We start from the raw sequence: 27907 nt of genomic DNA on the forward strand, positions 1-27907 counted from the left end.
AATTATTTGAAAACTTTAGTTACTAGTTACTTTGTCGATTTGTATTATTACAAAACATGCTTTAACCACAGGGACATAAAGAGTACTTTTACTTTTGATACTTTAAGTACATTTTGATGCCAACACTTTTGTACTTTTACTCAAGCAGATTTTTAATTCCGGACTTTTACTTGTAACAGAGTATTTCTATATTGCAGTATTGATACTTTCACTTAAGAGTATATAATATATATATAAACAAAGCATGTACCTTCATTGTTTTGATATTTTAGGTTTTAGGACAATTATGGAGATTGTGGACCCCGTCATCTACAGCCTGGTCTGTGTGCTCGGCGTGTTGGGGAACGGCGTGGTCATCTGGATGACGGGCTTCAAAATGAAGAAAACCATCAACACCGTTTGGTACCTCAACCTTGCTGTGGCCGACTTCCTGGTTACAGCGTTCCTGCCCCTGGGCATCACACACACAGCTCTGGACGACCACTGGCCTTTTGGCAATTTCATGTGCAAAATGGACCGTACCGTTTTCTTCATGAACATGTATGGCAGCATCTACATCATGATGGTCATCAGTGTTGACAGATGTGTATGTGTGGTGTGTCCAGTGTGGGCCAAGAACCACCGCAGTGTCAGGAAGGCGTCTTGTGTGAGTCTGGGTGTCTGGGTGATGGGCTTGGCTCTCAGCTCCCCTTACTTAGTCTTTATGGACACACGGCCTTCAGGCCATGATGAGGACATCATGATGAGGACATCATCAGGTGCTACTACAACTTTGCACCCAACGGTAACTACAGTACACCAGAAGTGATTCAGTTGGTGAAGTTTCGATTTGGGGTCATGACCATCACTCACTTCCTCATGGGGTTCGTGGTCCCTTTCACTGTCATCGTCTCCTGCTATTCTGTCATCATCTACCGGCTCAGGAATAATCGTTCGCTGGCTAGCCAATCAGGGCGACCCTTCAAAATCATAGCAACTGTTATCACCGCATTTTTCCTGTGCTGGGCTCCCTATCACATCATGTATCTGATTAAGTTTGTGAATGTCCTGGTGACAGAGTTCCGTGAAACACTGCATCGTGTGTTCACCATCGGGTTTCCCATAGCTTTAGGCCTGGCACTTCTCAACAGCTGCCTGAACCCACTGCTGTACGTGTTCATGGGTCAGGATTTCAAGGCTGTATTCCGCAGCTCTATCCTAAAGGTGCTGGAGAAAGCCTTCACTGAAGAGCTGCCTCAGACCAACACTTCCACAAACCCAGGGAGAACCAGTGAAGAGCTGCCTCAGACCAACACTTCCACAAACCCAGGGAGAACCAGTGAAGAGCTGCCTCAGACCAACACTTCCACAAACCCAGGGAGAACCAGTGAAGAGCTGCCTCAGACCAACACTTCCACAAACCCAGGGAGAACCAGTGAAGAGCTGCCTCAGACCAACACTTCCACAAACCCAGGGAGAACCAGTGAAGAGCTGCCTCAGACCAACACTTCCACTAACCCAGGGAGAACCACTGAAGAGATTCCCTTGTCTGAGAACCAGGTTTAGGATTATCTTTGCATTACTTTAACCCATTCAAATCGGGAACACATCTCTGTCAGTTTTAGATTACTTTGCCTATTCAAAAATGGCAGATATACAAGCTCATAGCGCGGCAACGAGTGCCGCACTATGAGCTTGTTTTCTGGGGTGAAATCGTGGAAAATGTGTGCAAATCGCTTCCAATGTCTATAAAATAAATAATTGTAAATAAGGGTTTGTTGTGTTGTTAAACATTCTTAACCAAAATTAGCCAACTGCATAATAGTCTGGAAGACATTGCGTAGAATCTGCCTTCAGGTCTTAAAGGGTTAAAGTGGTTTCAGGCTGTGATGGAAGATGTACACATACGTACTGGATGATGTCATCCTATCAGTGGTGGAAAGTAAGCACATTTACTCAAGTGCTGTACTTAAGTACAGTTTTGAGGTATTATTTTACTTTAATGGAGTATTTACATCTCAGTGGCAAATATTGTACTTTTTACTCCACTACAATTATTTGAAAACTTTAGTTACTAGTTACTTTGCAGATATAAATTGCTATTTTATAAAACATACATTAACCACTTTAGCCATATGTTATACATAGGCTATTTGAAAATAGCCGATCCACAAGCTCACAACACGTTGTGAGCACTGAGCATTGTTCACATGTCTGATCCCTAATAAGGAAGAGATTGTCCATTTTAGTTGCTGTCAGGAATGCAGTACGTTTGGTTCTTATTTCAAATACTCTCCTCCTGTCTGTTTGATAGAAGCTTTGTAAAGTGTTTTATAGTCTGAGGAGTACAGGAGGGCTTTACCAGCCTTCTATATAATGGAGCCAAAGCTCCTTTAGTTCAAGTGGAGCTAAATAAGCATCCCTATGACAGGAGGAGGTTCAGGGGTCACTACATAAGCACCCAGTGGTGTAAAGTAACTAAGTACATTTACTCAAGTACTGTACTTAAATACAATTTTGAGGTATTTTTTTCACTGGAGTATTCCTATGTTCAATACTTTTATTTATACTCCACTACATCTCAGAGACAAATATTGTACTTCTACTCCACTACAATTATTTGAAAACTTTAGTTACTAGTTACTTTGTAGATTTTGATTATTATTACAAAACATACATTAACCACTTCAGCCCTACATTAATTTTAGCCATTTGAAAATAGCAGATCTACAAGTTCACAATGTGTAGCGATGCGACACATTGTGAGCTAGTAGATCTGCTATTTAAAAAAGATTTGTATACATTTTATACCTTTGGAAACATGTGAAATGGGACATTCTGCATAATGAGTACTTTCTACTTGTGGTACCTTAAGTACATTTTGATACCAATACTGTTACTCAAGTAAATCTTTTATTCCGGACTTTTACTTGAAACAGAGTATTTCTATATTGCACTATTGATACTATGTTCAGATGAGGGGGGATCCACGGCAAAGTGCAACTGGAACTATAAACCTCTCTGTTCAGGAAACACTCACAGAAATGATCAGTTCTATTTATAGAAACAATTTCTGCATACACTTCCACTCACCACTTTGCCAGAGATAGAGGTCAGACCCAAAAGGTCTGTTTTCCTCTCATAAAAAAAGGGTCTTATTTCACACTTAAGCCATTACAGGATCTAAGCAATAGTATCAACTATAGAAAACAAAACAAAAAACTAAATATATTTTCTGGTTAGACAGACAGACCCCAAGCTTTATCTCAAATGCATCAATCTAATGTACCAAGCACAAGCACAGTCATAGTAAAGATTATCCCTATAGACAATATTTTAACCTGTTTAAACCTCTTAGAATTATTGGTTACATTTTAGATTTGGAAATATCTTTCAATACCAATGCATGGGCATCAATAAGATAATGTGACTGAGCAATTGTTAATGCTAGAAACTGACAGAATTCTCTGTTTATTCAATTAGACTATAATAAAGGCTCTACTGCTACACTGTTGGGTTACAAAGGTCCTATGCTGCATAAACCTCTGCTTTTCAGCTACAGTCTGGCACGTCAGTAAGCGAAAGGAAGTTGTGGTAAACAGTGATAAACAGACTCTATCAGGGAGCCAAAATAGATGTCACAGCAGGCTGTTGACTTCCTTTCCAGCATGATGCATCTGATTGACAAGCCATATCTAAGCCTGACCATTTCAGTGCAAACACACGATGCCCTCTTTTTAATGACGTGCAACCTTTGGGCTATTAGATTACTTTCCGGTTGTTCCTTGATTTTGATGTTTTCTATTTTACAATCAGTTCTGACAGTGCATTCCATGCAATCATGGTTTGATACAGCACTGTACCTTGCATTGAGCTGTGTTCTAAATACAGGGACTAGAGAATGAGCTCTTGCTGCATGTCTTGACACTTGTTAAAGGGACAGGAAGTGATGATATCGGCCTCTCCGTGACTGTCGTTTAGGACAGCGTTTCCCAACCGCCGTGCCGCGGCCCTTTAGTGTGCCGTCTGAGATAGCTTGGTGTTCCGTTTAAAATTTGGAATGAAAAGGAACAAAATCAACCCCCCCCCCCCCCCCCCCCCCTCCAAGAACAATAGATATCGCCGCCAAGTCCACTCACTTTCAGTGAATCGACCCTCACCCATGGGAATGCAAATGTGTGGCTTTGTCGTCATGGGGTCATCACCTGTACTCGCCTGGCAGGTACTCAGGGGTGAAAGTGGGCCGGAACGGTCCGCCGTACCAGGAAGAAGAGGGGAAAGCAATGCTGTCAAAAGCCCATATTATAACCTGCCATGAACGCATGTCTAACAATAAAACACATTTACTAATGTTAAATCAACATTAGTGTTTGTTTTCTTATGAAGTGCTTCTAAATCGCTCCAGTGTGTTTGTGTCAACGTATTCCGTGTTGTTTGTGTTGTTTAATTACTCCACGGAGAGGATCTGTTCACTCGCAAGCTGCGCGACGTTGTCTGTGGGGTAACCGGAAGACTCACCCCAAAACACACTCACCCCCATTTCTTTTGCGGACTAGCGGTTCTTGTATTCTTGTATTTGTTTTACTGAGGATAAGGTGAGAAATACGTTTAGCGTTAGACATAGTTTTACTGAGGTTACGTTTAGGAATAAGGTTAGGTTTAGGCATAGTTTACTGAGGTTACGTTTAGGAATAAGGTTAGGTTTAGGCATGGTTTACTGAGGTTACGTTTAGGAATAAAGTTAGGTTTAGGCATAGTTTACTGAGGTTAGGTTTAATATAGTTAATATAGCATCACAATAATTCTGGGGGGGGGGGGGGGGGGGGCAAAGCTTTAATGGATGGTGTCAGGGCATTCCACATTGTGGTGGCAGAGCAGTAGAACGAGAACCTTCCCATGTTTGTTCTAAATGTGGGTGGTATCAGATCATGGTCGCTGATGTGTGCTGGCAAGTGACGTCTCTCACCTGCACAAGAGACCGCAATTCTGTATCTGCTGTTATTTATATCTGCCGCAAATGTTGCAGAAGAGCATATTCTGCCACTTTTTATTTTCATTTTGACCATGCACACAATGTGTATTTGACATTGTGTCTTGTTATTTGACTTTGTTTGCCTTGTTTCTTTCTTTTTCTATTATTTACCCTCACTCTCGAGAACATAGCAAAAACATTGGGAGCCTGCAGAGAAAATTAATTTTGCCCACTCTTTAAGCCTGTAAACTTGTAATATTGTGACAATAAAGTTGAAGCCACTTGAATCTAATTTAAAAATGAAAATGTCAAGTTGAAATAAAAATAGGGCTATAATAAAAAAATAAAAAAATCACACCCAGTGTGAAGTGAGCGGTGCTATTTATGAGTTAATAATTTCATCATGCATCTCGGTAGCCAATCACAGCACGTCCTGCGAAGCTTAATGCTTATATTTTTTACATTATTATTAATTTCATCATGCTTAAATTTTTTACATTATTATTAATTTCATCATGCGTCTCGCTAGCCAATCACAGCGCGTCTGCGAAGTTTGAAGTTAATGTCATCATGTGTCTCGCTAGCCAATCACAGCACATCCTGAAAAGCTTATCCTATGGGCGTGTTTTCCACAGCATGGCGTCACAGCGAAAGACACATTTACACGACGGAAAGAAAAACTTTCGCCACGGATGGGTCCTAAAACCTCTTATAGGAGCGGTTCCACCGCTCAAAAACACAGTACCAGCAGGGCTTGCTTGTGGATCCTTGATGTCATCTTGATGATGTTCCGTCTTGCCCAAATATGGAGGGACGGCGGGACAGTGGTCAAGTCTGGCGGTACTGGGGGTACTGGGGTTCATACTGTACATGACTGATGTCATATAATGTATTCTGATAATGGGTCCTTCCTGCACTAGTAATGTAAAACAATGTATCCACCAACCGTTCGACGATTACATCATCAAACCAGAGTTGCTTATAGATCGGTCTAGTAGATTCCCAAACAGACGTCTGCCATTTTGCTGCTCTCGCTTAACGTCCAATGATGTTTTCGGCTTACAAGTTGTTAGTCGGTATGAACGGGGGACAGAGGGCCTCCTCTTCCTCCTCCCAGATGGGCCTCCTGCTCCTGGCCTCCCAGGTGTTGAACCTGGGCCTGGACAACATCCCGCCCGTGACGCTGGCCGTCCTGGCACTCAACGTCTACCTCTTCCTGTTCCCCGTCGTGCCGCTGGCGCAGGCGTGCGTGAGCGTCCAGCGCGCGTACTGGATGGGCGACTGGCGGCGGATCCTCCTCTCCCCCTTGCACCACGCCGACGACCTGCACCTCTACTTCAACATGGCGTCCTTCCTGTGGAAGGGCGCCAAGCTGGAGCGCCGCCTCGGCCGAGCCTGGTTCCTCTACCTGCTGACCGTGTTCTCCCTGCTCACGGGCGCGGTCTACCTGCTGCTGGGCGCCGCGCTGACGGAGCTCACCCAGGACCGTTCGTTCAGCGCGCAGTGCGCCCTGGGCTTCTCCGGCGTCCTCTTCGCTCTCAAGGTGCTCAACAACCACTTCCACCCCGGGGGCGTGACCTACGTGCTGGGCGTCCCCGTGGCTAACCGCTACGCCAGCTGGGCGGAGCTGGTGCTGATTCACCTGACGACACCCGGGACGTCGCTGATCGGTCATCTCGCCGGCATTCTGGTGGGTCTGCTGTACACCTCCGGACCCCTGGAGGCCGCTATGAGGACGTGTGCGGGGGTTGCGGGGAGGTTTTCTCGTTCGGCGCCGCCGAACTACACGGAGGATTATCGTTATCAGCATTACGCGGCGGGAATGACGGAGGAGCAGCAGTACGATGCCGCCATGAGAAACAGCATGGGTAACACAGGAGGAGGAGGAGGAGGGTCCGGTCAGCGGGGAGCTGCGCCTCCTCCTCCTCCTCCTGAGGATGGTTTCAGCCTCCCAGAGCAGGACGCCGAGGAGGTCAGGAGGTGGCGGCTGAGGAGGTTTGATCGCTGAAGCTCCAGCAGGAAGACTTTTTCAAACACAGCCGAACAAGGAACTTTTTTTTTTTCTCAGGGTTTTAATTTCAAGGACTCCTAATTTGATATGCATTAGACCACGATCCACGGAACCCCATTTGATACCTTTTTTGTCATCTCTGGACCGCAATCTACACTGTAAAATCCTCAAGTGTCAGAGACACAGACCGGTAAAGGTCCAGTTGGACCACTGATGGTCCCCAGACCCGATTTTGAGAACCAGTGGTGTTTACCAGTTGGACCTCCTAGTTGGAGGAAAACAAACATGCTATCCCTCCCACCTTCACTCCTTGCTCACTCTGGAGCATTGGTTCTCAAAGTGGGGTACGGGGACCCCCAGGGGTACCTGAGGGGGTTCCAGGGGGTCCCCAGCTAAATGACGGGTAGAAACCAAATGGACCCTTATGGGTCTGTAACTCTGAGAGTGTACAAATGGAACCAAATGGACCCTAACGGGTCCATTTGGTTCCATTTGTACACTCTCAGAGTTAAATGACATAGATTTTACAATGTCATAGAAATGGCATTAAATGGGGGTCTGTAGCCCTAATGCATGTCAAACTGGGGGTCCTTGAAATTAAAATGGTTGAAAATCACTGCTAGAGCCGTAAAAAAATCTTCTCTTATGGGGGTCCCTGGCATATCTTTTGAAATGGGGGTCCACGGGCTAATAAGTGTCAATTTGGGGGTCCTTGACATGAAAAAGTTTGAGAACCACTGGTCTGGAGCACAGACTGTATAAAATGGACAACGTGACGCTGTGACGGTTTCTACAGACCGTAAATGAAGCCGATTGTTCAGGAATTTGAAATCCGTCATCTTTAATATATGCCAAAGAGCACGTCGGGAACAGGGACCGGAAAACAAAACAAGAATGCTATTGGTTGGGTATAGCTTGTCAATCAAGATGCAATAATGAGCCCAAGCTATCACTGAAACCCGGACCCTGTCAAAGTATAATTTGTAAAAAGGTGATTGTTATAAAAAGTATGTTTCAATGAATGAGACGACAACGACTGTTCAAATAGGGCGTTATTATTTTATAGCCCCAAAGTGAACAGTTTTATTATGGCAATTTACAGTCTGACAAAAAACACATTCTAGTACTCTGAACCTATACCCATACAAATGTTAAAAACACCGGGGACTGATAGGTATGATTTTGTACCATTTTCTTATGGTTCTAAAGTGTACCATTTTCCATTTGTATGTGTTAATATGGTTAAAAGTGTCAGTGCCTCTCTGGCAGCCTGCAACAGTGTTTTGGTCTTCTGGTATATCAACAACATTAGATAGCAGGTTAACCTCGATACCCCAACCTTGGTTGCCCAGGAAACTGAGCCATTCAAGCCATAACTTACGGCTGACGTGATGACGAAAGGCGTAACACCACGTTATGTGTATAATTACTCTGCATCTCTGTTTTGACGTCAGAAGAATATATCTGGAACCGTGCATGTCCAACGCTTTTCGATCTCTCTCGCCAGCTGAAAGGTTTACCAAGATGTCGTCTCATCTCCAGTGGATGGTCATTAGGAACTGCTCCAGCTTCCTGCTCAAGAGGAACGGACAGACCTACAGCACCGAAGCCAACAACTTGAAGTCCAGGAACTCCTTCCGCTTCAATGGACTGGTGCACAAGAAGACAGTGGGAGTGCAGCCTGCAGCTGACGGCAAGGGTGTTGTCGTCGTGTTGAAGACAAGTGCAGGTCAGCGCAAACCTGCCAAGCAGTATGAGAAGATCACCATCAACAAGAACTCCCGCGCCACCCTGAGCAGCCTCAGGCACATCATCAGCAAGAACAACTACAGGAAGGACCTGCGCATGGCCGCTCTGTGTAGTGCTAGTGCCATCCTGAAGAGTCAGAAGCCTGTTGTGGTCGAGAAGAAGCACACCAGGGCCACCAAGAGCGCATAATATGGAGCAATTGGGGTTCGGGACGCCTAGAGGGTCCTCGGAGTTACCCTAATCCCGAGGGAACATTTGCCCATAAAAGCTGATCTACAAGCGCATAACGTGCTGCGCTGCAACACACTGTGAGCTTGTAGATTGATCAAGTACAGAGACAAAGGTCAAATCTACTAAGTATTGAGATTTTAAGTGTTTAAACGTCTGAAAATACACATTAACCCATTAAGACCTGAGGTGATTCTTAAAACAGTTTTTTGAAAAAAAAAAAGAGCTCATAGCGTGGCACTCGGTGCCGCGCTATCTGACTCTATACTGGAACTCCATATATGGAGCTAATGTAACTGACACCATTCAATGGGTCTTGGCCAGTGTTGGGTAATGTTACGTTTAAAAGTAACTTGTTACCACCATTAAAAAGTATTTCCCTTATACGTTCAAGACTCTACATATCTGATGTAGAGTGAGGCATCCTAGACTCTACATCAGTGGTGGTTCTCAAACGTATTCATTAGGACACTAGTACAGTATATACTTTGTCTGGCATGATGTTCTCTGTATCTTTTGATTTTTTGATTTGATTTATTTATTCGCACAATAAAAAAAACAGTACAAAGGTAACATTATTTAAAAAAAATCACACCCAGTGTGAAGTGGGCGGTGTGGTCACAGTGGTCATCACAGTGGGTGATTCACTTAAAAAAACACATAAATGTGTTTTTTTTAAAGTGCACAGTCCTATTTATAGGACTTCACATGTGTCATGTGTTTCACTAGCCAATCACAGTCCTGAATAGAGTCAACCAGTGTACAATGGTGGCCAATCACGGTGCAGGGTTAGGGGGGTACAATGGTGGCCAATCACAGCGCAGGGTTGGGGGGGTGCAATGGGTGGGGGTCCAAACCTCACATATAGGGGCGGTTGCACCGCCCAAAAAACTGAAATAAGTACAGGTGAAAAAGGAAACCCATAGGGCTTATACAAGTTCTCACCTAAAATAATAAACAAGTAGTAAGATCATCAACATAGTAATCAAACATAAAAGTAATTTACCGTAACTAGTGGCAAATACAAGCATCTGACATCACATATAAGACTGTTGCCATTGATGCCAATTATGCAGTGACGTTTATCGCTGTATAACAACGCCAATTTTCTCTGATCTCAGGCATGTCCAGGCTCATATGGTCATATCATACGTCTATTCGCCCTGACATCAGGCATGTCCAGGCCATGTATGGTCATATATGCCTATTTGTGCTGACGTCAGGCATGTTTAGTCTATAAATGTGCTCACAGTGTGCCACATTGTGTGTTGTGGGCTTGTGGTTTGGTGTTTTTTGGATTGAGACAAAGGGCCTTAACCGACGGGGCCTAATAAACTCATTGTGATCTTAGATGTACACTAAGAGTGACAACACCCTTGTGTAGTCTTGTGATTGGTTGGATGTTCTGTCAGTCTCGGCGAGAGGAAATACATAACAAAACTCAAAGGGCGTGATCCGATTCCATCATTGTGGGTTTCATGAAATGAGCGTTTCGATGGGTGGCTATAAGCGATTTTCAGTTTTTCTGTTATTGCTTTTCTGTTTACCTACGGCACTGTGGCACGCTACATGTTCCAAGCCTCAAGTAATCAATCTCCCTCATGGCCAGACACTTGAAGGTTCATCAGGGTCTAGTCACTCTGGGCCTAACCACTTCTGCTACATCAATTCCGTTGTGCCCGACTGGAAGCAAACCTGGACGAGAATTCAGGTTGGAGTGCAGAGTTCAAAGGAGCTCAAGGTGATAGTCGCCGAAGATGAGGAGAAACTTCAGCAACAGGAAGGATTCAGCGTTTGGAACTGGTTCCAGTGGTTCCTGGATGAGCGCTCCAACGAAACCACCATCAACATCAGCTTATACAGCAAGAAGACGTGCTTTAAGATCGAACCCAAAGACTCAAAAACTCAGTACACGGTGAAGACGGCCCGCAAGTTTGACGTCTTTCGGTTTGCGGTATCCCTTGCCGGGGCGTTGCTGTTTGTGTTTGCAGAGTCGCTGAGCAGGAGTCAGGTATTCTACTACTCTACCGGCACGAGCACTGGATTGATTGGCTCCCTCCTCATTCTCATCTTCATCTTGTCGCGCTTCTTGCCAAAGAAAAGCCCTTTCTACGTGCTACTGGTCGGCGGGTGGTCCTTGTCCGTTTACGTTATCCAGCTCGTCTTGAGAAACCTAAATGGGATTCTGCGAGAATACCGCGCGCTGGTTGTCGGTTACACAGTCGTGGTGGGGTACACCAGTTTTGCCCTGTGTTACCGCTACGGCCCCCTAGTGGAGGAGAGGAGCATCAAGATCTTCTCCTGGACTCTTCAGCTGTTCGGCCTGATGTTGATCTACGCGGGGATTCAGATCCAACCTGTGGCGATCGCCATCATTCTGGCAGCTTTCTGCTCCAAGAACTTGGAGTACCCGGTGTTGTTGGCGCTGCCCGCTTGCCGTAAAATCACACAACTGATGACTCTCTCTCATTCAAACGGAGTATCGGAGGGAGTGCGAGGGCGAGGGCGAGGAGGAGGAGGAAGAGACACAGCGAGGAGCTCTGGAGGCGCTGTGTACTGTGAGGAGCTGTGCCGGCCCAGGGCTGCGATCCCCAAAAAAGCTCGCAGATTTTGCGGAGGGCCCGCTGCACATGTTGCCAGATGAGGTGTCCGTCCAACGCACAGGGAGAGTATGTTTTTTGGAGGATCTTGAGGATGAGCTTTTTGCAACTGATGATGGCGAGATGTCCTGTAAATGACTGATTCTGAACAGTTACTTCCTTTTTTTGGCTCCCAAAAGAAACTTCAGCTTTACAGTCCATGACGGGGTAACCGGAATACTCGCCCATTTTTTTCGCGGACCCAGCGGTTCTGAGGTTAAGGTTAAGAATAAGTTTAGGGTTAGGCATAGTTTTACTGTGGTTAGGTTTAGGGATAAGGTTAGGTTTAGGGATAAGGTTAGGTTTAGGCATAGTTTTACTGATGTTACGTTTAGGAAAAAGGTTAGGATTAGGCATATTTTACTGAGGTTACCGTTACGTGGTCACCGGATTTGACCCGGGGCGAGCGTTCTTGTATTCCATAGACCGTCAGGCCAACTCCAATGCATCTACTCCAATGCACCAGTTACAAAGATTATATTCAGGCATGCAAGAGACTTTTGATGACCGATGGCAATTAATGCAAATACTGATTGTTATCAGCACTGAAGGTGGTAATATAATATTTTTTTAACAGTTTGATAATTACACAAAACCCAAACTCAAATTTCAGGGGATAACTCCATTCCAGATTTGTTTTGTGGGTGTTAATTTTATTTGTTTGTAGATGGTATGGCTGTACTGTACATTAAGACTGTAGCTGTAGATTGAAACGATTAATCAATTATGTCTTTTTTTAAAGAGCTTATAATCACCCTTTGGTAGCTTGTGTTGTTGCAGTTTCATATATATAATTCATCTTAAATATATATTTCAATTCATAAGTGATTTGCATCCAATTCCCATGTGAATAGTATGCAAGTTTTCCAAATACTCTTGTTACAGCATTGAAAAACATTACAAAATATATTCTTTGCAATGAAAAAGGAAAGCTTTTTTTTATTTCAGTAAACAACATGAAACATTAAAAGCACCTATACAGAATATACTAATTTGTGTAAGCAATTGCAATTTCCAATGTAACTTACTATTTTTTGAGTGGTGCCGAAGGCAACCACTCCTATACGTGGCTTTGTCTGTGTGTCCGTATGTCTGTATGTCCGTGTGTCCACCAAGCTAACATTGGTCAAGCATCACGTGACAATATGTTGAAAGGGTGTGCTTTGATTGGCTAGCTTGACGCATGACGAAATAGAGCCCTATAAATAGGTGTGTCACTTTGAAACACTGTTTACGTGTTTCAAAGTGACATCAGTGCCATCAGCCAAGCTAACATTGGACTCTAGCTTGGCTGATTGAACATGCTAGCCAAGCTAAGCAAGGCACCACTCACTTCACACAGGGTGTGATTTTTTTACATTCTTATTTTTGTAATTAATACTTCATTCTTTCAACTTCATTCTTTCAACTTTAAACATATTTTCAGGTGGGGGTCCGCGACCACACACATATCCATTTGGGCCCCCCTTGGCACAGAATAGTTTGAGAACCACTGCCATAGAGCCTATTCTCTGCCGTTCTCGGCGCGCAACACGCGTCATCGCTCAGCAGTGCATAAATCAGGCTTTTATTGTCTCACCCAAGGACCACAAACTCCAAATTCTTTAAAAAAAGGAGGCTTTCAAGGTTTCAGCAGGATACAACACTGACCTGGGTGGGTGGTTAATCTCACAGTAACTTGTTTTTTCCCTAACATTACTTATTTGTTTTATACTCAACTTTCTGTTGCCTTTGTATATTCCCAGTACTACTCCTACAGATTTATATGGCCTGTCACCTGAAAGCCACCACAGCTTTCTGCTCCCATTTTAGCCGAGAAACATAAGGCTTTGCTTTCTTTTTCCAATGGGTGCATAATAGTTCATGGCAGTTTATACTTATAAGTGTCAGTGTTTGTTCTACTTTTGTGCTCCCATATGTTCTGTTGATTCAGCCACACACAGTCTGGTATTTACAACAAACTCTATGTGTGTGTTCTGGGGCTTAAACACTGAAAAACCCCTTCTATTCTTAGTAGAACAGACCCGAGATGCAACTCGGTGGTACTCTTTTCACACACCAAATGTATTTTCGCACTGTGAGGCGTTGTGTGCTTGTAGATCTGCTGTTTTCGGCAAAGAGGTTTTCGTGTAGAGGGGAAAAAAGAGCAGACCATGTACGTAGCCAACGGTCAAGTTGACTAAGTATCGAGGGTTTAAGTGGTTAAAGGTCTGAAAATACACGTAAACATGAATCCAACATTAAAGGGACTACACCATGAATTTTAACTTTTTCTTCTTTTTTGTGTGTTTTTGGTCTCCCCTACCTCTCTTCTATTCCCCAAAATACCCCAGTTTGAACACTCAGGCTTTCACAGCAAATCTGGGGTTTTCTGTAAATTGGTCTCAAAACAGGCCAAACTGATTTGCACCCTGACGTGACGTGACGTCAGGGTGCAATCCCTCCCGTTTTTCAGTTCCAACCAACTTTTTCCACACAGAACCAGGAGATAACATGTATACAAACTGGCTCAATAGCGCCCCGTGCCAAACAGGACAATGTGGTGTTGCAGGTGAAAGTGCTTTATAAGCCAGAGAGAAGTTAGTTGGAATGAGTATATCTGAGGCTTGATTTAGGCTCAAACCTTTTGAAAAATGTTTGAGGGACATAAACAATATGATATTAAATATTATCATTATTTTTTAACTAACAGGGGGCCGCGATGACAAACAATGTTTTATTTCTGTCAGTCAATGACTTAAGTAGTTAACGTGTTTCATGACATTATGTGACTAGACTTCACCCAGGCAGAGCCCTCCTCCCACCGGCGGCCGCTTTTCAGCGGCAAATGAAAAACCTCAGTTGGAATTGTTAATCAAAAATGCTTAAGGACCATCTGCCCGGTCAAATTTAGTCACAAATGATCATGAAAAAAAGGTGTTTAGAGTTGATTTTGGTTCATTGGGAGGCTGTCTCCTTTGTCCCAGAGGGCCACGACTGCCGCCTGTCATATTTAGCAACAACCTTTGTACAGTTGGAAGCCTTTTGTTCTGAGAACCAGCGGGAACTCGCTGCAGTATAAGTCGCTATCACAGCCAAAGTTTCTATCAGGAAGCAGTGGTGGAAAAAGTACTCAAAATGTTTTACTTAGGTAAAAGTATCAATACTGCAATGTACTGGCTCTGTTACAAGTAAAAGTCCGGAATTCTAAATTTACTTGAGTAAAAGTAAAAAAGTATTGGTATCAAAATGTACTTAAAGTACTAAAAGTAAAAGTACTAAAATGTTTGAAAATAGCAGATCTACAAGCTCACAACACGCCGCGATGCGACGCGTTGTGACTGTGAGCTTGTAGATCTGCCATTTTCAAATAGCCTAGGTATCAAATGTCGTTAATGTATGTTTTATAATGTAATCATTTATATCTGCAAAGTAACTACTAACTAAAGTTTTCAAATAATTGTAGTGGAGAGTACAGTATTTGCCTCCGAGATTAGGAGTAGAACTAAAGTACAGTACTTGAGTAAATGTACTTAGTTACTTTACACCACTGTCAGGAAGTGCAACCCTGGACAAACCTGGTAAAAAAAAAATTATGCCTATAATTGAAAGTCCAGTTCATTGGATGTAGCACAAAATAATGTCCATACAGCCCCTGTTTAGAAGGGCACTGGGACGACCCATTTTTCAATACACTAAAACACATCTCATCTCCAACTGGCCTGAGAAAAATCTATGGCCTGAGACAATGCAAATTACTTTATAGATCTCTGCACGATCAATAGCAAAGCTAGTGAAGCTACCCAGGAAAAAAAGGAGCCCCCCACGTACACCACACCATTACACTCATCTAGTTTAACCCATTAAGACCGGGAAGGCATCTGTGTCATTTTTTTAGATTTCTTTGGCTATTCAAAAATAGCAGATATACAAGCTCAGAGATGAGCGCCGCACTGTGAGCTTGTATATCTGCTATTTTTTTTTTAGATCATGAAAATGTGTAAAAATCTTTGAATATATATGTTTTTTAAAGCAAACATTTGTGACTGAAATCTTTGCTTCTGGGGATTCTACAAATGTCTTCTAAATCCAATTTTCTTTTTTGAAAATAACTTGTGTTGCTATAATATCAGTGCTTCTCATGTCAAGGACCCCCAAAATATGTATTTGGCTGCGGACCCCCATGTCAAAATATTTTGTTCCAGGGACCCCCAGTAGCAAAGATTTGAGTTACAAATGTTGAGTTACAACATATATATTATATTCAATATATAATATGTGCTCAAATTTTCAAGATTTTTCAAAAATAGCAGATATACAAGCTCATAGCGCGGCACTCGGTGCCGCGCTATGAGCTTGTATATCTGCTATTTTTTGAATAGCGAAAGAAATCTTAAAATGACACACAGATGCGTTCCCGGTCTTTATGGGTTAATTACAGGGTTTGTTCTGATCTAATGGGGGGAAAAACAGAAAGTGAACACAGGAAAACTAGTATGAAACTTTGCTCATTAACGGCACTGTTCTCATTTAGAAGTGCAAGACCACAGTGTCATGTCATGGCAATTAAACGAATACACTGGTTTTTCTATTGAACGAGTGCAGAGCGTGGTGTATGGGTGTCCCTGCTGCCACCAAGGATACGTGTCTACTCCAAAGCACCTGTCACCAAGACTTCATTCAGGCAACGCAAGAGACTTTTTGATGTCCGATGGCAATTAAATAAAACACATCCAGAGAGCAGTACATGCATCGCCATCGGGCAGAAAGCGTGTATCTCAATTTTTTTCATCGTTCAATGTTTAAAAAAAGATGTTTGTTTAAAAAAAAAGATGTTCCTTTAATGATCTTCCTAAATGAATAGTCCTATTTTATACGTTGTCGTATGACAGTTGTCGCGCAAACGTAGCAGAAATAGTAGATCTGCAAGCTCAGCAATGTGACGTGTTAGGATGGTGGACATGTTAGTTTCAATGTTTTAGAATTATGTGTTTGCGTATAATGACGTGATGACAAAATATGGACGCCCAGGTTGAAAGTACTTAAGTATGTCTGTGGGATTGTATGAATACTAGAAGTTCGGGCCGCTACGCGGCCCGAACGTCTAGCGTGACGCGTCGTTCACTTTGCAGTGCCACCTTACAGGCACCTCACAGTGTGAGAGAGAGTTTTGTGCTCTCCTAAATCCACGGCAGGCTTTGAAAGTACCCACTTCAGAAAGAGGTGACGTGCATCACCTCTCCAATGACCAAAACCCACTATGGAAGCCGTCGAACTGGTGCGATCTGACGGCATCCTAGAATTTATAGGTAGGATGTGATGTCATGCGTGATGTCATGCTGTCGTGAGATTACGTCACACTGGCGTTGTGTCCATATTCGGAGTGATGCAACGTACATACAACGTTACAACGTATATATAGATATTCGGGACGACCGTCTCATCGTGATGTCAGATTACGTCACACTGGCGTGATGTCAGATTACGTCACACTGGCCACATACAACGTTCGTACATACTGACAACCGACATGGCGCAGGATTCAAATTGTATATATAAAGATTGTATACCAATGAAAAGTATCAACTTAGAGCTTATGACTAAACCCCATACTGCATAGAATGCACAACACTACAGAGTAGGCTACAAACCTCTCAAAACAAACTATTCAGACTACTAGACATCACACCTAGGACTCACCTAACCCATGCTCAGTGTTCTAGGACAGTGGTTCTCAACATGTGGGTAGTAGGGTGACCACCTTCAAACAGGTCCATTGAGGGACAGATGAACCCGTTTCGCGTGACACATGCACGCGCGTGCAGCGTGCGTGCATGAGGACCCCCCGCGCGCGCGTCATTTTTTTGCGGTTCTGGGCGGATTGGGTTCGTTTTGTTCCAGTTTTTGGTTTCTTTATTTCGGTTTAAGGGTTAGGATTAGGGTTAGGTTAGGGTTATGTTATTTAATTCTTATTTTTGCCTGATTTTACCAATTTATTATCAAAAGAAATAAATTATTTTTTCTTTCTTTTCCATATCTTTGATTTTCGGGACATTGCTCTGCTTGTGCGTCGTGGGACAGAGGGTCCAATTTCGGGACTGTCCCGCGAATTTCGGGACGGGTGGTCACCCTAGTGGGTAGGGAACCCCAGGAGGTCCCCACATGATTTTTGGGGGGGTCCCCAGATGATAGTGAAGTGACAACTTAAGGTAGGGTAAGTGATTTTCTTTGGTTAAAATTAATGTTAAATAGCTCTATATTCTGATAGTACTCATTTCTATAGAGTGTTTGTTCAGTATTAGGAGCCTCCTTGTCTCTCCAGCTCTTTATTAAACAGAAAATGCATTTTTGTTTCAGTTTCATTTCCAATTTTATCCAATCAGGATAGAGAACTCAATCAGGATATAGATTAAACAAGTGAAATTGGAAGTGATGACATGAGCAGGCAAAATTGGAACTGGAACACTATAAAAATGAAGCTTAAAAATGGGTACTTTCTCCTGATTGGCTGAGATTTTGACACCTACCGGAAAATGTATTTTCTGTTTATTAAAGAGCTGGAGAGACGGGGAGACTCCTGTTACTGAGCAAACACTCTATAGCAATGATTACTATCAGAATATAGTGCTTTAACCTTTTAACAAAAGACTTTTTGTTTTAACCCAAAAATATCACTTACCCTACCTTTAAGTACTTTTAAGACCTTTTTAATACATAAGAAAGAAAAGAAGAAATACCACTACATCAAAAGTAATCAAAATACTAATATACTATAAAAACTGGTCAAACATCGGCCAAATTGTCAAATAATACAAGAAAGAGGCAAAATGTTTGAAAATTGCCGATCTACAAGCTCACAACGCCTCGCAACACGAGGCGCGAGCTTGTAGATTGGCTATTTTCACAATATTTATCTGCGGAACCGAGTCAAACAAGTGAGGGGGTCCTCAGTTCAAATATGATTATGTTGGGGGGGTCGCTGCCTGAAAAGGTGGGATGGCTCAGGGTAGAGGACAGAGTACAGCAACCTGCAATGGGCCTGGTTTACAAGATACTTTCCAAGATACCTGGTTTCCAACAGGGACCAGTAGCCCATGTACCTGTCAAACTACTTCAAAAGAGTGAGAAACGCCCACGGCCACAACACCAGAGGAAGCTCCACTGATCTCATTCCCCCCAGATTCGGCACAAACATGGGGATGAGTTCAACTACTGTTATGCCACCAAAATATGGAATGCCAGCCATCAAAAGTGTGACTCCCCTACCCTCCTAAGGGCTGTATTAGCCATTGACTCTCAGGGGCCCTTCGGGAACTGGGCCGCGCTGCCATCGACAATTTACTAAAATGAAATGTATGTTAATCAAATATCAAATGTGTGGGTCCCTCCTCTGTATTTACAGCAGTGATTCTCGCTGGGTTTGCGGCTCTGACAAGGGCTCCTGGGGCCCTTTAAGCCCCCCCCCCCCCCCCCCCGGCTGGGGGTCCCTGCCGGGGACCCCTCAAAGTGGGCCCTTTGAGGACCACACAAAAAAACTTTTTTTTAATTAAAAAAAATAATAAAAAAATCCCAAAAAAATGTTTAGGTGGGCCCTAAAACATTACGATACGATACGATACGATAATACTTTATTGTCAGTTCACACTGAAATTTGTCTTGCGACCCAGCAGCCATGTATGCAACAATAAACAGTTCACACATTTGACATGACACAAGAAAAACAAAACACAATACAAAATACATACATAAAGACATACAAAGACAAGAGCAATGTCCACCTCTCAGCCTACCCTTGGCCTATAAATCCTGATTAAGCCTCAGTGTCGTCTGATGGACAAAGGACCTCTTCAGTTTGACCTTATTGTATGTAGGAACACCGTATCTCCTTCCTGAAGGCAGCAACCTATATTCTCCATACAAAGCATGGCTAGTGTTTGAAGTGATATTCCTTGCCAACCTTATCATACTATCATTATACGTAGTTGTATAGAGCCTCTGAAGTGGCTGTCCAACAATCTTTGAACAAATGTTCAGTTGCTGCAGTAGTTGTGACTTTAAGGCTACAGACAGACATCCATACCAGGTGGTACTACAGTACTGAAGAACACTCATTATAACAGAAGTGAAAAACAAAAGAAGAATCTGTCTACTAGCACCAAAAGATCTCAAACGGCGAAGGAAATAGACTCTTTGCTTTGTCTTCTTACCCACTGATTCAATCTGTTCTTTCCATGACAGAAGGTGGTCAATTACTACTCCTAGGTATATATACGAACATACCTGGTTGATCTGTTCACTATGAATAGTTATGGGGGATCTGTGTATCTCTAGTGGGGCACCAAAAACAATCTCCTCTGTCTTTTTTGTGTTAATGATAAGAGCGTTAATGATTGCCGGCCCAAGGGCTCGTGCGGGGGTTAATCTGTCCTCCTTCAAAACCGCCATATAAGAGCACCTTTGGCAATTTGGAATGTGTATTGCTCCTATAGTATTGTGTACTATAGGAGCCCTCAGGGTTTTGTGTGTTATCTTTTTAACATTATTGTATAACTATACCTCTGTACTTTTTGCAAACTGTTAATTAAGTATTCAATCATTGGCTCCATTGGAACACAGGTTATTTTTCTTTCCATTTCTTGGTAAGTAACACGTTTGAATATGGTTTCCTTCCGACAGAGACGATTATGTTGGGGGAAAAAAATCACATCACAAGATTCACTTAAGAAAATATCATGACTTCAGAAGTGGAAATAGTATGAGACGCTGGTGTAAATCTTTATTGTTGACAGCTATGAGTTCTTACCTACTGTAATGCGTGATGACTATTAATTTGCTCCGATACACAGCGAAACATGATTGCTTCCCACTTCTAATCCTGTTAGCTGAAATTAGCTGCCTCCATTGACAACATTTCATTGCAGCTTCATGGAACAGGGAACTTTACTCATTTCCAGCACATTCCGACACTTTCACAAGACTTAACCCATTAAGACCGGGAAAACATCTGTTATTTTTCTAATATTTCTTTTTTAAATAATGAAAAAAAAATTGCAAATCGTTTAATATTTTTCAAAGCGAACATTTGTAACTCAAATCCTTGCTTCTGGGGATTCTATACATGTCTATTACTATAATAAGTGGTTCTCAAACTGTTTCATGTCAAGGACCCCCAAAAATATATGTATTTGGCCGCAGACCACGGAAATATGTTTTTCCAGGGACCCTCAGAAGCAAAGATTTGAGTAAAAAATAATTTGCTTTAAAACATATATATATTCAAAGATTTGCACTTTTTTTTTTTTTTTCCAAAAATAGCAGATATACAAGCTCTTGTATATCTGCTATGTTTTTAAAAGTATAAAATAATGGTTAAAGTGGTTACACAGATGCGTTCCCGGTCTTAATGGGTTAATTTGCTCCTTTATTGGACATAATTGAAGTGGAATAGGTCCAAGGAACTGATAGCGCTTCCATTCTTCTCCTCCAAAGTGTACGCGCTTCTATATTTGTCCTCGCGGATATTAAATAAACTGCTCATGACAACTTGTATGCCGAAATAAAATACCACTAAATAAGTTAATGCGTTTATAAGGCTTGTTTTGAATAAGGCTTACTGTAAACGTTATGAAAATGGGGGAAAACATTTGACAATACGGTCATAATGAGATTGTTTTCTTTTTTCCCTTTCTTTTTGTATGATTCCTCACCCGTTTATAAAATTATAATTTTAATACGAGGGTGCTACAATTAATGAGATTTACTTAACCCTTTTGAACTGCGGCAACCGTAGCGCGTTGGAGTTATCAATCTCTCTGTGACAGTGAACATTGCCTCCATTAATCTGCCTTTGCCTTTCTGAGTGCTTAAACCGTTAAAACCGGGAACACATCCGTGTCATCTTTAGATTTCTTTGGCTATTCAAAAATAGCAGATACACAAGCTCGTACCGCGGCACAGAGTGCCGCGCTACGAGCTTGTAGATCTGCTATTTTTGAAAAATTGTTTCAATTTTTAGAACATGTGTAACTCAAATCTTTGCTTCTGAAGATTCTACTAATGTCTTCTAAATCCTAACCTATCCTATGTTGCTATATCAGTGGTTCTCAAACGTTTTCATGTCAAGGACCCCCATCTCAAAATATGTTGTTCCAGGGACCCCCCAGAAGCAAAGATTTGAGTTAAAAAGGTTTGCTTTAAAATATACATATATTCAAAGATTTGCAAAAATGTTCACGATTTTATCAAAACAATTGCAGATCTACAAGCTCATAGCGAGGCACTCGGTGCCGCGCTTGTATATCTGCTATTTTTTGAATAGCCAAAGAAATCTAAAAAATGACACAGATGCGTTCCCGGTCTTAATGGGTTAAAGTAAACATAAAAGGAGCTTGAACAAAGCGACTCATTTGGAAACGTAATGAGTTGGATCAACAGTTGTTGATGGTTACTAAACACACACTAAACAAAGTGCCCTTGAAAAGTTCTCTTTTTTTTCTCCTCTTTTCTCTGGCCTATAATTTGCACCTCCTGGGTGTTGCGTGACTCGTTATGTGCACTCTTGTTTACCCTCCAGCTCGCCAGGTTTCGGATAAAAATAAGCAAGAAATGTGTGGCGCTTTTTTTTTTCTTCTCTCCAACTTATCAGACGTGGCGGATGTTGTTGATCCGCTGGCCGCCGCGCGCGTCTCACAGACAGAAGAGGCTTCATCTAGTTCATCACAGAGATAATTCGGAGCCATTTCCTGAGGTTCTTCCCCCTCCTCCTCCGCCGGGGTTGTCAGTCAAAGTCTCATTTACACCCCGGTAATTGGGCTGTGTGAGGGGGGCTTACTGCATGGCTGGCGCTCTCTCCTAATGAGAAATCCCATGCACTGCTGCCCCTCTTTCTCAGCCTCCCTCGGGGGGGAACCGTGTGCCACGGTGCGGGGTGTATGTGTCCATGTACTGGAGGTGGTGTACATGCACCTGCAAAATGTTCCTGTGTGTGTATGAGGAGTACCAGTGGTGTGGAAGATGTACTCGGATATATTACTTAAGTAAAAGTAAGTAATACCACAATGTAGAAATACGCTGTTACAAGTAAAAAGGCCTGTTCAAAATGTTACGTGAGTAAAAGTGCAAAAGTATTGGCATCAAAATATACTTAACATGGCAAAAGTAAAAGTGCTAAAATGTTTGAAAATAGCCGATCTACAAGCTCACAACGCGTCGCATCGCGACGCGTTGTGAGCTTGTAGATCGGCTATTTTCAAATAGCCTATGTTTGAAATAGGGCTGAAGTGGTTAAATTATGTTTTGTGATTTAATAATTTATATCTGCACAGTAACTAAAGTTTTCAAATAATTGTAGTGGAGTAAAACGTACAATATTTGCCTCTGGGACATAGTGGAGTAGAAGGAAAAGTATTGAAAATTGGAAATACTCCAGTAAAGTAAAAAAAAAAACACCTAAAAATTGTACTTAAGTACAGTACTTGAGTAAATGTACTTAGTTAGGCTACTTTGCACCACTGGAGAGTACTATAACACGCACACACACACACACACACACACACACACACACACACACACACACACACACGTGTATGTGTGCGCCCATATGCTAAGATGAAGTGAGGGTATGGCGAGGGGGCTTTATCACCTGTCAACCTTGTGGTTAATTGCCCTGTAAAAAAGAGCATCCCCCTCACATGACAATGGGGTGGGTGCTGCATTGCACCAAGTTCACACCATCCACCCCGAACACGTTTCTAGGATAAATTTGAATCGCAAAACATCCCCTTCTTACACCTTCCTCATGCGTTTCGTCTTCACTCATGCAGGTGAAATCTTATATCTTATAACTTCTAGTATAACAACTTCTATATATATATAAGGGAACTTCTAGATCTACAAGCTCACAACGCCTCACGGCGAGGCGTTGTGAGCTTGTATATCGGCTATTTTCGGCAAAGAGGTTTGGTGTACAGGGGAAAAGGGAGCACGCAAGTACAAAGTGAAAGGTCAAATTTACTAAGTATTGAGTAAGTGGTTAAATGTCTGGAATAAACAAAAAACATTTCTTTACAAACAACATTGATATTCAATGAAGTCATCTATGAAATAGTTTAGTATGCAACATAATGTTATACAATGTAGTGGGTGGGGGGGTCCTGTCTCTCAGTTAAGGGGTCCTTAGCCTGTTCTAGTACATTCTTCCCCCCCTGTTGAACATGTATTGTAGAGCCGTTCACTTTATTTCAAAGCAAACACTTAGAAAATGTCAGCCATGGAATGCGTCATTCCAGGGTCCTTGAAGAGCACTGTCTGCCACTATCTTCAAAATGTGAGAGAGAGAAATCAGAGAGAACGGTGTGCCACTTAAAGGTCTTTTCGCATGTGAGTGCGTCTAGTAATGCATTTTCAACGAGAGGTGAGTGGGCGGGTATGTAGGTAGGGAGGGCTGCGTGAAATCTGACGGGCGTAGTAACAAGCGGGTACGTGAATCTGTCGCATATTATGTGCTCGTCTCGCGCACACACCCACCACCTGTCATGTCACAATGTTATACCCTCTTGCTCAACTCTATAGGATAAGTGAACAAAGGAAGAGATGACAGGAACATGGAGGTTTGTACGCTGTGACACCTGTAGGTCGTGAGCCCTCTAGGAAAAAATAATCATATTTGAACTGGGGACCCACCAAAATAATCATATTTGAACTGGGGACCCACCAAAATAATCATATTTGAACTGGGGACCCCCCACCCTCACAATCACTTGGAATTATAGGCGCACATTTAGTTTGACTCGGTTCCACAGATAAATATTGGGGAAATAGCCAAACTACAAGCTCACAACGCCTCGCACTTGTGAGATTGTAGGTCAGCTATTTTCACAATGTTTGCCTCTTTCTTACGTAACATTTTGACAATTTGGCCAATTTTGTATTAAAAAGGGTCTTGAAAGTCATTAAATTGTCACTTCAGAAATGTGCAGATACCCTGTAGCCTTCACACTTATAATGTATGTTTACTGTTGAGTGAGAAAACACTGTTGCACATTAAGCTAATCATCTGGGACCCTCCGAAATAATTTGGGGACCCCCAGTTTGGGAACCACTGTTCTAGAAGAGAACAGTATATGTATATCCTCCAAATGCTGTGTCCAGTGGCGTGCACAGACATTTTGAGGGGCAGGTGCTCAAGTAAATTATACTTTTTTTTGTTTACTTGGTCTGCTCTTTTTTCCCTCTACACCTATACCTCTTTGCCAAAAAATAGCCAATCTACAAGCCCACAACGCCTCGCAGCGCGAGGCGTTGTGGGCTTGTAGATCTGCTATTTTTGGCTAAAGTTCTCCTCAGAAAAGGGATGCTAGGTTTCGAGTGGTTATGGTAAAAAGAAAAATCATGAATACATAAAGATTTGGCGGACCCCCTGTAGTAACTCTGAGGACCCCCTAGGGGTCCCAGACCCCCTGTTGAAGACCCCTGTTGTAAACTGAAAAAACAACAACTTTTTTTTTTCTTTTTTCAAAAGGGCACTTCTGGTCAAGAGGGCAAAGAGGGCAGGTGCTCTAGCACCACCTACAGTCTATCTGTGCACGTCCCTGGCTGTGTCTGTCGGTGTGTCCGGTGTGAAATAGTTTTCGTCCATCCGTGATACAGATCAGCAGAAACTGTCTCGTTCACGCGGCCATAGGCCAACAAAGTCATTCCCCGAATATGTTTTTCACATTTCGTGAATATTTCTTAGCGAAGGCAGATGGGTATACACAGGCCTTCTGGAGTAAACTGGTAATTGGGTTTTTTGGGAAAGAGCAGCAGGCTAATAATACACACTCTAGTTTAGATAAGACTTTTTTTTCTTATTATTATGCAGTCAATTTGCAACAACTTGTTTCTTAAAGTGTTTCTGCAAAAGTTCTGATGCCTTCCCAACCCCCAGTGCATGACAGGTCCCCTCTACTGCTCACCAAAATCATAAACAGGATTTGAAGTGGTCTAACAAGCAACTCGCTCAATTAATGTCCACAGAGAATACAAGGATTAAAGCAAAATAAAATATTACGACTGAAAAAGTTTGTATGAGCAAGTCCATCTAATGTGCGATTTGTGAAACAGTATGAAAGGAGCCTGATTCCTAAACAATTAACACAATATGTAAAATGATGATGTTTTAGTGACACTGTTCCAACATACTGCCAACCAGGTGGAGAAATCACCGATTGAGGCTTTAACATTTCCTTTTAAATTAAATATCTGAGACTGTTAAGATTTAATGGAAGATACTTCTGAACATATTGCAAGTTTGACCACTTCAAATGCTCTAATCTTAAAATAATAGCAAAAAATAGCCCTACTGTATCTACACGCATTGAGAGCTGGTAGAGAGGCTATTTTCGCTGCGCAACATGCTTCCATACCTCAGGTACCATCTGTAAAAAAGTAGATAACTAGTTGTTTTTTTTTATCTCCTGTTTGATCTCCTTTCCCCCTTGAATCAAGCCGAAAGGCTTCTTTGGGGTTTTCATCCTTTTTAGTTGACCTTGTGTTTTGAACTGTACTTCCATGTGCTTTTTCTCTCTGCAAATTTCTAAATAAAGTATTCATTCAATCAATCAATCAATCAATCAATCAATCAATCAATCAAAAAGCCCCCCCACCCTTCTTCTTCCCTTTTTTCTATGGAAATAACGGGAGAATGTACAACAATGATTTTCACCCACTTTTTTTACATCTGTAAATCTGTGCTGTGACGAAGCTGATTCTGATTCAAGACATGATGATGGCTTCTATGGAATCAAAATTACTGAAATCAGTCGTGACGACTGAGAACTTTAATCCATGCGAATAGGACTAACTGTTTTAAAGACTCCCCCCTCTTTCTGCTTTCGAGCAAAGAACTGTTTCTACAAGCTAACAAAGGAAGAGGAGGAACAGCTCTTTCAAGATGGTAAAGATAGTATCCGGCTGCTCCCGCTCTCTGCCAATGAACAAAATCTAATCTCTGCTTTAGCTTCCCCCTCCAAATGATTGTAAAAGAAGACGGGCCTTTCTCTTTGGCACAATATGTATGCCTATCCTTCAAGCATGACTCGACATTCTCGATCCAATCATGAATAATGATACTGTATCGATCAAGATTTGGATTTGGAACTCGAGAAGCGGGGAAATTTCCTCTTTGTCTTTGAATGTAGACTTCTGGAGCAAGCACGTTGAGGGAAGACAAATTACTACCATAATGATTAGTACTGATAGCAGGATAAATAGAATATCTGTATCTAAATTCCTTTGTGTTTCTATTAAAAGGATCCGTGGGATAAGCCAAATATGCTCTTAATGCATTATAATTGCCCTCTATAACTAAAAGATAAAATTTAAAAAATCACACCCAGTGTGAAGTGGGCGGTGTGGTCATCACAGTGATGGAAGCTCACTTAAAAAAAAAGGTTTTTTTTAAGTGCATAGTCCTATCTATAGATTATTAATTTCATCATGTGTCTCGCTAGCCAATCACAGTGCTGAATAGAGTCAGTCAATAGAGTCAGCCAATCACAGTACAGCTAGGGGTGTACTAATGTAGAGGGGTGTGCTATTATGACCACACATGGACAAATGACATCATCAACCTGCGACTTGTGTTGTCCCCCTTCAGTAAAAGATGAACTATTTCTAAAATTAATAAAATATTTAAGGTGTTTTTAATTTAAAAAAATGAATTATACAGTAGAGGGCAATAATGTATTACGGCACATTTAGCTTATTAGCCAGAAATCCTTTAAAATAAAACCAAAATATACTGTACAAAAAAATGTCTCTTTGCCTCTTTCTTTCCTGCAGAGGTTTATGCCAAAATGTAGTAGCCTACCTAACTGGATATGCCTGTCTACTACACCAGGAGGAAACCCCTAAAAAATAGGTCTTTTTAATAACATTAAATACTGTTATGGGTCAAATGTTGACCCGAATTGTTTGTAATCCATTCACATCGGAGACTAACAGAAGGCAATCTCATCCTATCTCTTGTGCCTTGAGTTCTCAGCCCACTGGCTGCCACTAGAGATTGGCCGGTGCATTATCTAAGTGCACTAATGACCCACAGAGAGCCATGATAAACTGACTCCACTGCTTTAAGCCATCAAGACCGGGAACGCATCTGTGTGTCAGTTTATAGATTTGTTTGGCTATTCAAAAATAGCAGATATACAAGTTCATAGCGCGGCACCGAGCGCCGCGCTATGAGCTTGTAGATCTGCTATTTTAGAAAAATCGTGAAAATGTGTGAAAATCTTCGAATATATAATATATTTTAAAGCAAACATTTGTAACTCATATCTTTGCTTCTGGGGATTCTACAAATGTCTTCTA

The 27907-nt window shown here is 42.2% G+C and overlaps 3 protein-coding genes and 1 pseudogene across 4 annotated transcripts; all 4 read left to right on the plus strand.

Annotated features, from left to right (window-relative positions):
* The first annotated feature begins 286 nt into the window (after positions 1 to 286).
* LOC311046845 (chemerin-like receptor 1) lies at positions 287 to 1545 on the plus strand (annotated as a pseudogene). The gene has a single exon. The product of its transcript is annotated as a chemerin-like receptor 1 (transcript).
* A 4523-nt stretch (positions 1546 to 6068) lies between these two features.
* Positions 6069 to 6959, plus strand: LOC311046846 (rhomboid-related protein 4-like; the record flags this gene model as incomplete). Its single annotated transcript, XM_084059420.1, has 1 exon — positions 6069 to 6959. One exon carries the CDS (start codon positions 6069 to 6071, stop codon positions 6957 to 6959), a length of 891 nt encoding a protein of 296 aa, XP_083915546.1.
* Positions 6960 to 8455: 1496 nt separating this feature from the next.
* LOC311047508 (large ribosomal subunit protein eL28-like) lies at positions 8456 to 8912 on the plus strand. The gene has a single exon (XM_084060247.1). The coding sequence runs from the start codon at positions 8487 to 8489 to the stop codon at positions 8898 to 8900; it is 414 nt and encodes a 137-aa protein (XP_083916373.1). The 5' UTR covers positions 8456 to 8486; the 3' UTR covers positions 8901 to 8912.
* A 336-nt stretch (positions 8913 to 9248) lies between these two features.
* LOC311046847 (nuclear envelope integral membrane protein 1-like) lies at positions 9249 to 11583 on the plus strand (the record flags this gene model as incomplete). The annotated part of the gene is made up of 2 exons (XM_084059421.1): positions 9249 to 9269; positions 10549 to 11583. 2 exons carry the CDS (start codon positions 9249 to 9251, stop codon positions 11581 to 11583), a joined length of 1056 nt encoding a protein of 351 aa, XP_083915547.1.
* Between the last annotated feature and the right edge of the window lie 16324 nt (positions 11584 to 27907).

Source organism: Gymnoscopelus microlampas, assembly GCF_963454915.1.
Source record: "Gymnoscopelus microlampas genome assembly, chromosome: 6".
Classification (NCBI taxonomy): Eukaryota; Metazoa; Chordata; class Actinopteri; order Myctophiformes; family Myctophidae; genus Gymnoscopelus; species Gymnoscopelus microlampas.

Bases quoted from the DNA above. Each gene is read 5' to 3' on its own strand.
- LOC311047508 (XM_084060247.1), top strand. From the start codon at position 8,487: ATGTCGTCTCATCTCCAGTGGATGGTCATTAGGAACTGCTCCAGCTTC.